The sequence below is a fragment of the Poecilia reticulata genome, chromosome 12 (assembly GCF_904066995.2).
Source record: "Poecilia reticulata chromosome 12, P_reticulata-male-v2, whole genome shotgun sequence".
Classification (NCBI taxonomy): domain Eukaryota; kingdom Metazoa; phylum Chordata; class Actinopteri; order Cyprinodontiformes; family Poeciliidae; genus Poecilia; species Poecilia reticulata.
In genome coordinates, this window is record NC_088841.1 from 18026384 (window position 1) to 18039720 (window position 13337).

A 13337-nucleotide genomic window follows, 5' to 3' on the forward strand; every position below is an offset into this window, starting at 1 on the left:
CGCGTGCTGCAAATCCTCATTAGTTCATATTACTTCCACTTTTTAAGCAGAATTCTCAAAGAGGATCTAATATTTTTCTAAACTCTTTCTTCCCTTAGTCAGCAGTGGCACTATGAGTGCACTCTTCTTGGTGCTGCACATAGACGCTGCACAATCTCTTCAGATTGTCCAGACTCTTGCAGTAGGTCCTATTTTATGTGCTGGAATTGCAACCAAATGGCAAAAAAACTGATATACAAGCTTCAGCCACATTTCTTTTAAAGCCTTTGGTAATTGTGAAAATTATTGACATCAGTGATTTTGATCAAAACTATAACGTCTCATGTGGGATATTTTTCACGTACTAAATAAATTCAATCAAATAGATGTAGGAATGTTTCATAAATGTTTACCGGGGGGGTGCTAATAACTGTGGAGGGTGCAATATCCACCAGCTTGTATGCAATAATAACTATTTGCAGTAGTTAATTTCCTCTATATTTTTGTGGGTGGCAGATGATCCTTTTTGTGGTTTTTGATGGACATCTTTTCACTACTCAGACAGCTAACTGATCAAAAAACAGCAGATGGTACACATATGAGAAGCAGCATAAAACACACAGATAAGATATAGTGTTTTAAGTGGGTACTGCCGAGTAAAAAAAACAAAAAAACCCAGATGGTTCATTAATGCTGGGTATTTGCATAAACATTCTACAGTCATAAAATGAAACTAGAAAAGATTTAGTGTGGGCATTTGTTCTGGATTTTACCTCGTTCCACTTGGGTTCAGTGGTGTATCGGTAGACTCTCGTCTTTGCTTTATTTAAAAAGAAGCCAAATGAGTCCACCTCCAATGTGCAGTAGAGATCTGGCAGAAAGAGGGTGATGGTGAAGACATTACATATTAAAAAAAGGGGGGGAAAAGGGAACTCTGTATGCTCAGAGGGAATGTTTGACTGCATTTCTTTCAACCACAAAAATACAATAAATTAATAGGAGCATTTTGCACTGCAACATTAAAGCTGTGGTTACTAGAGTTACCTTATGTTATAATTACTGCATAAAGTCTGAAGTTGAGTGACTCACTTAAACTCTGTTTGAGGCCAGAGGCAGAGTGGACGATTACATTCAGAAACCCGTAGAGACCGGAGGATTCATCCTCTGGAAAAACAGCAGAGAGATTGGAAAAGGATGTCAGCGGGGGCAGATTAGAAAAGCATGCACATCTCTGTTTGTTCTGGAGTCGATTCAGGCGGAGGGGGAAAGAGCAAAAAGCAATGCCGGCTTGTGGGGAACATTTAATTTAAAGCTGTTTTTGTAATAATTCCATTCTTGATGCACAAATAAACCCCACATTTAGGCGCAAATAGAAGGAGCCTACCTTCTTTATTCAGACTAAGAGGAATGTTGTGGACAGTTTGGAGTTTGAGACAGGAGCTGGTCAACATTTGGAGCTCCATGGACGTCAGTGAGGGAGTTTTAACACCTTGAAGACACAGGAGAGGTTTATGTAAATGTCGGTGGATATCAAAAACATGTCATATTGGAATGTGAGTGGGGTCTTGTTAGTCATAGGTTGAAAAGGCAGGATTTGCTGTAAGTGTTTAATTAAACATGCATTGCACATTGGGATGTGGGAAGCAGGTATGTTTTCCTTTAATTGGATCAGACAGGACGTGCCTGGAAGGACATTTCTCTGACACTCACATTTCTGCTGCTGTTCCCTGATTATCTCTCTCCACTCTGAACGCTCGTAGTCAGAAGAAATCAGGAAGCTGTAACTCTGAAAACACACACACACACACACACACACACACACACACACACACACACACACACAAACAGAGTATGTAAGAAAACATAGAGATCTGGGAAAATGTATATAACCTGTTTTTGCTTTTATTTTCCATGCTTAAATATTTTAGGCCAAACAAATGTTAATATCAGAAAAGGATAACCTTAGTAAAACAGTAAAAAAGCTATGGTTAACTCCAGCCGAGTTACATTTCACTAGTCACACTCAGGTCTGATTACTGCCAAAATATCACAATCACAAAACCACTCAAATAGGAACTGTCCGACAAGAAATAAACCCCACATTTAGGCGCAAATAGAAGAGGAGGTTAAAGATCTCAAAAGCAACAAAGCATCCAAATGCATAAACCTCCACAAATGGAGAAAACATGCAGAAGGTGGAGAACCTTTTTCAGGAGAAGCTTGTAACAACCAGCGGACATCTAAAACTCACCCAGGAGGTCACAAAAGAAGCCAGAACAACATCTAACGCACTGAAGACTTCTCTTACTACAGTTAAAGTCAGAGTTCATGATTCAACGATGAGAAAGAGACGGGGCAAAAATGGCATCCAAGAGAGAGTTCCCAAGTGAAAACCACTGCTAACAAAAAACACACAGAAAAAGTTTCTGGAAAGTGTGCCGATTTATTCTGCTGCAAAACTCAGAGCATTTACAAAAACAAAACAAAAACACATCATACTTCCAGTTAAATATGCCATAATTAAAGGAAACAAGATTTTGGGTACGTAACAGAATATCTTGAGAGAAAATATCTGTTCATCACGAAAAACTCATGGGGACTTGAGATATGCTGCAAGACAATGATCCGAAGCACAACAGCAATTCCCTCTATGATTGGCTGAAAAAAGGGAAAAAAAAGGTTTTGTAGTAGCCTCGTCAAAGTCTAGACTTAAATAAAGTTATGTGGTGTGGCATGACTTTAAACAGGCTGTTCAAACCCTCTTGTTTCAAGCCAAGTAAAATGAAACAGTTGCTTAAAAACCTATTTTTGTATTTACTCAAGGCAGCTTTGTCTGATGTTGAAACGTATTTGAAGATCTGAAACACGAAAGTGTGACAATGGAAGATCAAGCAATTAGTAGAAGGGAAACTCCGAATTTTGTCAGGTTGTTGAAACTTGTGACTGACTTATGTTTGGGACCCGAGTGACTCAGGAAGGCAACGGTTAAATAAGAGACAGAAGAAATACAAAGAACATGCAGGGAACGATTTAGAAAAGATAAGACGTATGAGAGCACATCATCGTAATGGTCGCATCCTCACCTTTCCGTTCTTGTTGAACAATCTGAGCGGCATGCTGGGAGACGTTAGTAGCAGCAAAGACTCCTGCTCCGACAGTTTTTTCCGGAGTCGGTCGATTACTTTTGAACCCTTGTTGGCTCTCTGAAAATCCAAAGCAAAAAGAATGAAATGCTTCATGGAAATTCAGATTCTCAGAATCATCTGTGTTTAGAGCCCTCCGACTGACCTTCTCCCTCTGAATCTCACTGCGAAGGTGTGAGATCTTGACCTTAACGGCGTCCAGCTCTTCGTCCGAGACTTGGGGAATGGCGAGGGGCTCGGTGTCTTCGGGGCCTTGGAAGGTCAGCTCAGTCAGGGGGATGTACCACTTGCAGTCGTACTGTTGGTTTTTACTGCATTTGGATCAAAAAGAGGAAAGTTAGAATGACCAGAAATACAAGTGGATGCAAAGTAGGTTTAAAAGCAGGAGACAGATCAATAAAGCAGGATAATTGATACAGATGACAACCAGGGAAAGGCTTTGGTGGTATTTTGGAGTCCATATTGGACTCATTGGCCATCTGCAGTGGAAATCAAGATTTGGCTCTAGCTTTATGTGATGCATATGGGTTTTTTGCAACATCATCTAGAATGTAAGTGTCATTGGATGCAATTGCTCGCTTAACATATCCTTTATATTTTCTACTGAATATTGTTCTCCAAATTATCGGTTTGTATTTTTTGTAGATATTTCAGTCTTAAAACATTTTTAACTTTGAAAAATATTTGTTTGTTTTGGCAGATTAATTTGCTCCTTCTGCTCCGGATGCCTGAGTGTTACCATTTTTCTTGAATGCAGCCATCAGGCATCGCTCTCATCTTTTTGTAAATATACCAAGCCGTTTGCTAGACTCATCCTTTCTGCTTCCATTTTACTTGTACATATTTACAAAACAATTTATAATTATGCTGAAACGGTTTCATAGCACCAACTTCCATACGATGACACATTTAGCTGTGAAAGAATAACCTGCATCGGTAGATTAAAAACTTCCTGAGTCGGTTTCCCAACTCCTGTATCATCTGTGTCAATGTTGTGGTGCATAGCTGTGGCGTTTTTGTTTTAACTGTTTTCTTTACCCTCCAATCTGTTTCTTCAGCTTGGCGCAGAGCAGCAGGTCAGTAAAGAGGAAGACGTGCCGCAGCTTCCTGGTTCCCTCCACCAACTCCACCATGAAACTGTCCTTCAGCAGCTGGCGGTTCTGCAGCAGCGACAGACAGCAGCGTTTAGGTCAGCAAGGGGGGAAAAAAAGGATGACACCTTCCACTATTCTGGTAGTAGAGGAGACTCTATTTTCTAAGGGATGCATTGATAAAAAAAAAAAAAAAGAGTCAGGAACAATGTCTCAACAAACAATTTTTTTTTTCAAATTTTGTCAAGTTACAACCAAAAACCTCAGTGTTGACCAACACAAAGTCACACATAAGTGAAATGGAAGGAAACAGAAGTGCAGTTTTCAGTTTTTCACGAATACACCATAGTACATATATTCAATACTCACAAGTTAATTGAATGTAAAAACCCCTTTCATTGCCATTACAGCTCAAAGGGCATCTTGGCCACAGCTAAAGACTGAATATATTGCCATTCGTCTATACACAAGAACTAAGCAAAGTCAAATTTGACGGAGTATGTTCTTAAACATCATCTTAAACATCATTCCTTTTAGTCTAGCCACTGATTCTCTGATTGGACTTTGGTCTAAATTGAAACTGGGTCACTTGGCAGCATGTTTGTGGTTCTTCGCCCACGCTTTAGGACATTTGTAGCAACCAACAGGTATTCTTCTTGACTGACCTGTATTTAGTTCCACCCATTTTCATTTCAAACAGCTTGTATGTCTCTAATGAGAAGCATCCCAGCATGATACCGTCTTCTCCATGTGTATGTTGTGTTCAGGGTAATGTGAAGTGTTTTCTTCCAAAACTGTCTTTTGCCAAAAAGTTGGACTTTGGTCTTGTCTGAGCAGAGCACCGTCTTCTATACAGTATGTGAGCTGTGCTCCCAACACAGTATTGAGACGTTTCTCTCTCAACAATAAATTCATTTTTGTCACTTATTTAGAAAGACTCAACTTGCAGTCTTCCTGTCAACAGATTCTCCCACCTGGATTGCAAGGCTTCTTTAATCAAAACTGCGGTTGTGCCATGCTCTTTTGTGAAGGCAACAAAAAGGTGCTTTTTTTGGAAGCACTCTTTAAGACTGTCCAAATCTGTCACCAGTTTTTTTATTCTTGGGGAAAAAAAGATAAAGAGTTCTTCTTTTACGTCACAATTTTGTGGTACTTCATTTTGCTCTATCTGAGGTTAGGGGTTGGAATGTGACATAATATGAAGAAGTTGAAGGAAATACTTAAGCGAGACCCTGAATACTCACTCTCTAATTAAACCAGCAAGAACAGAGAAACAAACAGAGAGACATGAGGAAATGACTGCTTCAGGAAGGACTCGGCTATACAATAAAGCCTGTAAGATGGAAATAAAATCTGCAAGACTGAGTACTAGTTGTGTCAGTTCAGTTTATGAAAAGAATCTGAGTCGTCTATGTTCACGCTGCAGAGAAATCATGAGAAGTTTCTCACAAAAAGGAAGAGCAATATCTGGGGGTCAGGACTCATCGCTGATGTCAGACTATATAATGAGACGTGCAATAAGGCCATTAACCAAAAGGGGGCAGTAAAGTCATTTTCTAAGGATTTCTTTATAAAGACAAGGAGAATAGGCAAATGTAAAACCACAGTTTGGTTGTAAATGGCTCAATTTTATTTGTTCTTAACCTCAGTTTTACTTGTGGGATGGGGCGTGAAAACAGTTATTGAAGTCTGCTTGTTCTCGACTTTACATCTTGTGGAAATTTTGCAGTTTTCTCACTTGAATCTGAGGGGTTTGTCTTGGTGACAGATATTTACTTATGAGGAAACCTTTTGTGTTCTTGCAAAAAATATGATGGTAAACCGAAAAAAAGCTTGATAATAAACACAACAAGTAGATTTCTTTGTTAGCAAATAGGACAGGAGCCATGGTGGTTGATTGTCTGCAAATGAAGGAAACTTTAAGGGCCTTTTGGATTGAAGAAAAGCACAAAACATGTAATCAGAAATTTGGATGCAAATTTGAACAGCTAAAGTTTTATTACTGTGCAACGTGTTCCCGCTCACTTCAAACCCACAGTAAACAATCCTTCCCTGCAGCAAAGCCACGAAGCATGACATCATGTTTGCTCAGAGCCAACTACATCCCTGTCATCGTGTTTGTGACCACCTCTCTCTTTTTTCACTTTTTCTTTTTCCCTCCTCCCATCTCCAGCGTGTCAGTCACCGACAGAGAAAACTGGAGTAGAGCTGAGGCTAATGACAGAAGGAGAACATTTACGTGCTCGCAATAAAATTTTAAAAGAAAGATTGCGCATCTGTGGGTTTGTTCGGTTGCGAGTCAGAGCTGAAAAGCTTGTGAATGATGTAAGGAGGGGGCTGAGGAAGGATGACTAAGATGCAGAAGATGGGGAGAAATGACATAGAGAACTCGTGTAACGATGTCTGAGAGGGAACAGGGAGGAGAAAGAGGCCGCAGAGGAGATCCCTGAGGAGCAAATATCACATAGATGCTTCTTACTCTGTGTAGATACCAACCCGTGTGTCACTGCAGCAACATATTCCCACCTCTACTGCACTTATCGCCTTCCTGATCATCAAAATACAGAATCTAATTCCACATATTGAACGTAAAGCAGCCATAACCTGTGATGAATAACTTCAAGATTACTTGCTTTCATACTGCGTGTCTAGTTGGAACCCGCGTTCGTATCACCACCAGATCCTCAGCAGACACATTTGTACTTCACTAAGCTTTTTCACAAGAAGTATTTTACTGTGTATGTTTATCCACAAATATCCTGCAATACCCATTTCTCAGAGTTTGATGTGGAAATGATCGTACTTTACCTACATAACCCTTGAAACCATTTGGCACCCCCGGCAGAAAATAGCTTAAATATATATTTCTGATTATCCTTTACTGATTTTAAAAGTAATTCACATTTAATTTTAAAAAAAATGTTTAAAATACAAAACACTAAAGTTCTCTACGAATTTATGACAAACACTATAACAGTGGGCCGGCTTTGAATGCGCAATCTGTGAAAACATACAGAAAAGAAGGAGGGTTAAAGAATGGAAAAAAGGAGGAAAAAGTGAAGGGAAAGAAGGATGGATACAAACAAGAAGAAAAGAAGACACAAGGAAGGACAGAAGAAAGAGGTAAAATGCAAGGAAGGACAAAATAACAAGAAATAAAATAATTAAAGACACAAGGAAGGAAAGAGTGAAATAAAAAAAAGTTATTGCACTTAAAAGAAAGGACAGAAGTTGGATATTGGACATTATTTTCTTCCACTTCACAGCTACATGTAACGTTGTGTTTATCTTTTACATAAAACTCCAGTCAAATAGACTGTTGTTCTGACCTGGAAAAATAACTAAAAATTTCAAAATGTATGAATAACTTTAGAAGGTACTGTTGCTGCATTCCTCCAGTACAGAGAAAAGAAAGCCAGAGTATTTAACAGGCAGGAAGAGACATGCATCTTTACCCATTTTTTCCAGCAGCTGACCATCGCATAAAAAAAAAAACACTCATGCACAGATTAAATATTGACTAACTCTTGGAGGAGCCTCACCAAGAGCATAACGCACAAGTAATGGGATGGTTTATTTTTAGAGCATAAGCTCTAAAGGGCACCTCTGCACTCGTGTGAATGTGTGTGGATTTTTTTGTGCGTGATCTTGTGTGTGTGTGTGCGGACTGGGGGACATTTTTCTCGGGGGCTGGGAAAAGTGGAATTGTGTAAAATGGCTGTGTGCATTTCTAGTTCGGCATTTTTATTTTCATCCGAAAGGCAAACAAAGCAGAGCGAGGACATGAGTGCTGTCATTTGCATTTTAATTAAGCGCTTCCTGTTTGCCGTCACCCCCAGTCACCATGGCGCGGGGACGGGGCCTCTGGGGGCCCACCTGTACTCATCGGTTTCATCATACCTTCACTGACCAAACTGGAAGTGACTCAGTGTCTATGCACGGACGGGAATGATTACCCTTCAGTGCTCCTCCAATTGTTTAGCTTCGAGACAAAAACCACAAAAAACACTCTGCGGTTTCTACCATGTTTGCTAACTTCCTTATCATTGACAAATCAAATAAGCTCGACATAAAACAGAGGGAAATAAAATTCCAGACTCTAAACATGCAACTTAAACCCTAAGGCAAAGAGAAAAGAATATTGAGTATTTATTTAAAAAAGGTGTGTAGAATTTAAAATGCACAGTTTTTACATGAAAATCAGCAGCTTCTATGTGGCAACACAGACAAAAAACCTCAATAACTCCAGTCTATTGTTTACTTTATCTTTTGTGAGGTTTAATATAATGAACCCCATTGATTTCTTTCATGTATCCATGATAAATATTTGATGGCTGCTGTTGGGGCCTGAACTTACTGAGATGGAAACTGAGGCCTGCAGGGATAATAAAGGAAATGTGTGCGTATGTGTGTGTGTGTGTGTGTGTGTGTGTGTGTGTGTGTGTGTGTGTGTGTGTGTGTGTGTGTGTGTGTGTGTGTGTGTGCGCGTGTGTGTGTGTGTGTTCATGTTCCTCCAACATATGGAACAGGGAGTGTGTGTGAATGGAAAGGGTGCAGTAATGACCCCCCTGTGAGTGGGGGGAGGAGCCCCGGCCGGCGTCTCGCCTCCTCCCATATACCATTAATAAATAATTAACCAGAAATCTGCCAGTCAGTGTGGACTGGTGGCACATTACAAGGCACTGTGTATGGCAAAGGCTATCAATCAAGGGGCATCCATTCATGTGCGTCAACTCGTCTCCAGGGATGGGAGAAACCGGTGGGGGAGCGGGTGGTTGAGCGAGTCTGTGTGCGCTGGTTCGAAAGACGGGTGGAGGAGGTGGAGGGGGGAGTGATAGATACAGAGCAAACAGACAGAATCAGTCTCATGGAGGCAACCCCTGCTATGACCATATAAGGACACGGGCTCTGCTTTAGGCTGCAGATTGGTGGCTCCCATGCACTCATCTGGTGGTGACTTCAAAGTCATTTGGAGGTTGAGTTTGTGATGTCATCATTCCCAAGATGGGCAGGTGCGAGTTTAGCTGACGTAGGTTAAAAAAGATAGAGGCTTATTTTAGGGGGAAACGTGGGATATAGAAGGAAATATTAAGGAATATTTCAACCACAGGAGAGCGGAAAAAAAAAGACGGAAAACCTATATAAGCCAAAAAAAAAAAAAAACTGCATTAATGTTCATTTGTCATTTTAAAGCACATGATCATCAGTCAGACGATTCACAAAATAACAGACATTCCTACATATTAAACAGTGCTTTGCAAAAATATTACCATTGTCACGATATTTATGTTTATTTTGTCCCTTCAGTTTTTAACCTAAAGTAAAGGAAAACAATATGGAGTTTTCAAAATTGGTTGCAAAAAAATATCTGAGAGGGGCTGATTTGTGTTTGTACTTTGGTCCATCCAGGTAATACTTTGATGAACATTATTTTGGGGTACGTCTCGCCCAGCTTTTTTCCATCTTGAGAACATAATGGTTGTCCAGGCTTCTTTGAAAAACGGCAACAGTTCAGCCAGGTTCGGCAGAGAGCGTTAGTGAAGATCTCTTTTAAAATCTTAAAATCAGAGATTCTCAGTCGGCTTTATGTCTATGGACTTTGGCTTGGCCATTCTAAAACATCAACATACTCGGATATAACTCTTCCACTGTAGTTCTGGGTGTATGTTTGGCGCTTTTGTCCTGCTGGAGGGCAAACCTACACCTCTTGAATCCTTTGCAGCTTCCTACAGGTTTTCCTACAGGATCAGGTGGTATTTAACTCCTTTTATAATTATATGCAACTTTGTGTTACAAAAATGTTGTATGAAATACACTAAAGTTTGTGGTTGTAACTTGACAAAATGTGAAAAAAGGTATGATTAATTTTGTAAAGCCCTGGAAAGGTAAAGGAAGAATAGCAAAGATAAAAAAAAAATCGTTAAAGGAAAGGGAACAAACACTGTAAATATTATTTAGACCCATCAAGAGTACCCGGTCAAATGCAACAAATAATTGAGTTGATTGATAAAACAGCAAATCCAAATCCAGAAAGAAGGCAAAATGTAATCAATTTGGAGATTTCATACAATAGAGAAAAGTGCATGAAAAGGTTTAGAGAAGACAGAGAAATCTGTACATCCCGGGTTTCTGTGATCATCATGTCTGCAGGCGGTACCAGAATGAAAACAGACACAATCCTGCAGTGTTAGTCCCTCGACAGACCAGAAAACATTTCTGAAATCCTCCCTCAGTGATTCATGCCCACAAACAGAAGTTCTAGTTAAAACTTTGCAGCACAAGGGAAAACAACTGTTTTGAATGAGTCATTTACACTGAGGGCGAGCAGACAACATGAAAGTGGTACAATCTTGGATCAAAGAAACCATTCATCTTGAACAATATGCTCAAATGATGAAGGAAGACATTCGATGAGAACAGAATGACTCTCAAATCACAGAGGTTGAGTAAGAAACTGCCTTTCCCGAGCCCTTATAAACTATTTGGAGGATTTGGAGCAGCAAAGATGGCAGAGGAGCCTCAGTTTAATAGTCAGGTTCCTGTTTTGTGCTTCAACTTTGCAAGAACATGAGACAAAGGATCCCTGGGCAGGACAGTCGGCTCCCTATTGCCTTCCAAGCTCGTTTCTTTGGATAAAAACAGCAGTACTAGTTCACTGCTTTGCATTCCGAACACTCACCTCTCCCTTCTTCCCAGCTAGAGACTGGCGCCTTGACGTCGTCTCCTCGTTGATGCTGGACAGAAAGTTCTGGGAGATCCGCAGGGCGTCCTGCAGGAGCGCGTGGTCCGGGTGGCTGGTGGGTGTGTGTTTGAGCAAGTCCTTTGAGCAAATGACAGAATAATGTATCAAACAACAAAAAAAAAAAAATTATTTCAATTCCCAGTGTCTAATATATAGACAGCTGTGACTTCGATAAAGTATGTTTCCAGTCATTTTGCTTACATGTAACACCAAAGTGCTGCGCGTCACCCGGTCCACAGGTTTATACAGTAAAGCTAGAAGTAAAATTAGACAAAAATATAGTGACATTTTTATTCTGCATGCATTATATAACAAGACAGATTTATAATTTAAAGTAATTTTAATATGACTGACCCTCCAGGGAGTTCTTGGCTGTATCCTTACAGTCTTTAGGGCTCCTCACCTTCAGGTTCTATTTGGATTAAAAAAAAAAAAACTAATCTCAAATTAAGTTGGCACAAACAACACTGAGTAGATTAACAGCACAAAAACACAGTAAAGTTATATTACATAAACTTCATTCACTTCCAGATTAATTATTCAACCATCAGCAGATTTTTTTTTTTGCCCCACTATCATGGCTCAGAGTTATGCATCATTACTAAGACCATTCATAAGTCTTCCATGATAAATTTAATGTACAGCATGTAGAGGCCCGCCTAAATGCTGACTGGCAGGCCCTCATGAAACATAGATAAAGAATTATGTACTAGAAAGATCCTTATGGGTTGCGGGGAAAGGGAGAAGTAATGAATCAAATGGTCACCAGACTGCTCTGCAGTCACAGTTATACATTCTTCCAATTATGAGTAGCACTGTGGTCAAAAAGAAAAAAGAAACTACATTGGCCGTTTGTTCCTTTGTGTCATGTGAATCACTATGCATGCTGCTCAGACAGAACTGTGCAAAGAGCAGCTGAAACAGTCAAACTGTATAACAATAAAGTGAAGCCCTCAGTTTATGAATCAAGAGAGGTTTTCCGTTAGTTTTGTCAGAACTTGATTAAGTGGAGCAGCACGGAAATATTTTCTAAACAGGGAACAACGGAGCATTTCGTCTCATTCACTTTGCACACGGACACTGTTATCACATTGCGAAATCCATATTGAATGGCTGCTTTCACGTAGAAACTGGCCTTGCAGTTCTAACAACATGAATGCATCACACAGGACTTCCACGTTTGTTTGCTTCCCAGTTCAGTGCTCTGTTGAGGCCCAGTCATTTCTGTCCAATGGGAGCAATGATTGTCACGTGTGCGGCTTTGTTTACAAATTACAGTCTGTTTGCAAAAAAAGTACAATGTGAACGCAAACCGCACTTTTGGTCTGGTTTTGGTCCAGACCAAACAAGCGGGCCAAAGGATTTTCTTGATGCTCCAAGAGGGAAAAGAATTCCAGATCGGTTACATCTTGGATGACCACTTAACTAAGCACTACCTGCCTATTTTATGTGGTCAGTCTCACCTCAGAGATTTCAGCAAACTGCGAGTTGGCCTGGCAGCACTTCTCCGCTGTCTCTACAGCAAGCTCATAGTTGTCCAGGAATGCCCGATACACTCCAAGCTGGCTGGCCTGAGAAGGAGAGGAAAAGTTACCTTTTTAAAATAAAAAGGGAAAGAAAAAAAATTCTGTACATTTTTAAAATATGTTTTTTTAAAAGAGCCAAACTGAAATAGCAACATACATAATCAAAGTAATTTCTTGGCAAGTAGAATCTGAAGACTGTGAAATGCATAATCGAACAAAGCAACCAGCAAAGAAGACAGACGGATCAAAAACAACCCCATTTTTACTACAGTGGTCCTTGACGCTTGCTGCTATAGCAACTAGTGAGACCTGTTCTGTGTCGAGTGGAATAATTAATGACTGCTGTAACAGAGGCTATGATAGCACATTTAGGAAGCTTGATGACGAAATTAAATTCCAGCAAACGCCGTCTGCCAGAGCTGAGATTCATCTCAGCGGAGAACAAAAGGACGATCAATTCTTCAGAACAAAAGCTGAGAGAGGAAAGCGTACAGTGGAGCGGAGGTGGGCGCTGTGTGAGCTGTCAAGATCGACCCCCCGTGCGGCCACCCCCACCTTTACAATGCTTATCACACATGTAAGCACTTCCCATCTGAACATGCTGAACAGGAAATTTTATTTGTAAACCTGATCTCAGGGGGAAGCATTTCAAATTGCCTTTCATGCACATTTCAGGTATGAATCTTAAAGATGTACTGTATTTATCTTCATTTTGTCCAATGATTAGGAATAAGAGGTTAGATAATTAACATGAAGAGTGTTTCACAACCTTTTGTCAAAAAATTATTGAAAAGTAAGTTTATCTAAAAATAGCTATTCAAAACTGAGATTAGTGTTTTAGCATTTTAATGTATGG

General features: G+C 40.0%; 1 protein-coding gene across 1 annotated transcript in view; it reads right to left on the reverse strand.

Moving 5' to 3' along the window:
* Positions 1-13337, reverse strand: part of bcr (BCR activator of RhoGEF and GTPase) — a 79402-nt gene that overhangs the window by 12457 nt on the left and 53608 nt on the right. The window contains exons 5-15 of the mRNA XM_008423957.3: positions 12419-12526; positions 11310-11367; positions 11157-11209; positions 10893-11033; positions 4161-4282; positions 3268-3433; positions 3063-3182; positions 1690-1765; positions 1364-1468; positions 1069-1143; positions 753-850 (exon numbers count right to left, since the gene is read on the reverse strand). Of these exons, the coding sequence (XP_008422179.1) occupies positions 753-850; positions 1069-1143; positions 1364-1468; positions 1690-1765; positions 3063-3182; positions 3268-3433; positions 4161-4282; positions 10893-11033; positions 11157-11209; positions 11310-11367; positions 12419-12526 (1122 nt within the window). The remainder of the gene's footprint in view (positions 1-752; positions 851-1068; positions 1144-1363; positions 1469-1689; positions 1766-3062; positions 3183-3267; positions 3434-4160; positions 4283-10892; positions 11034-11156; positions 11210-11309; positions 11368-12418; positions 12527-13337) is intronic.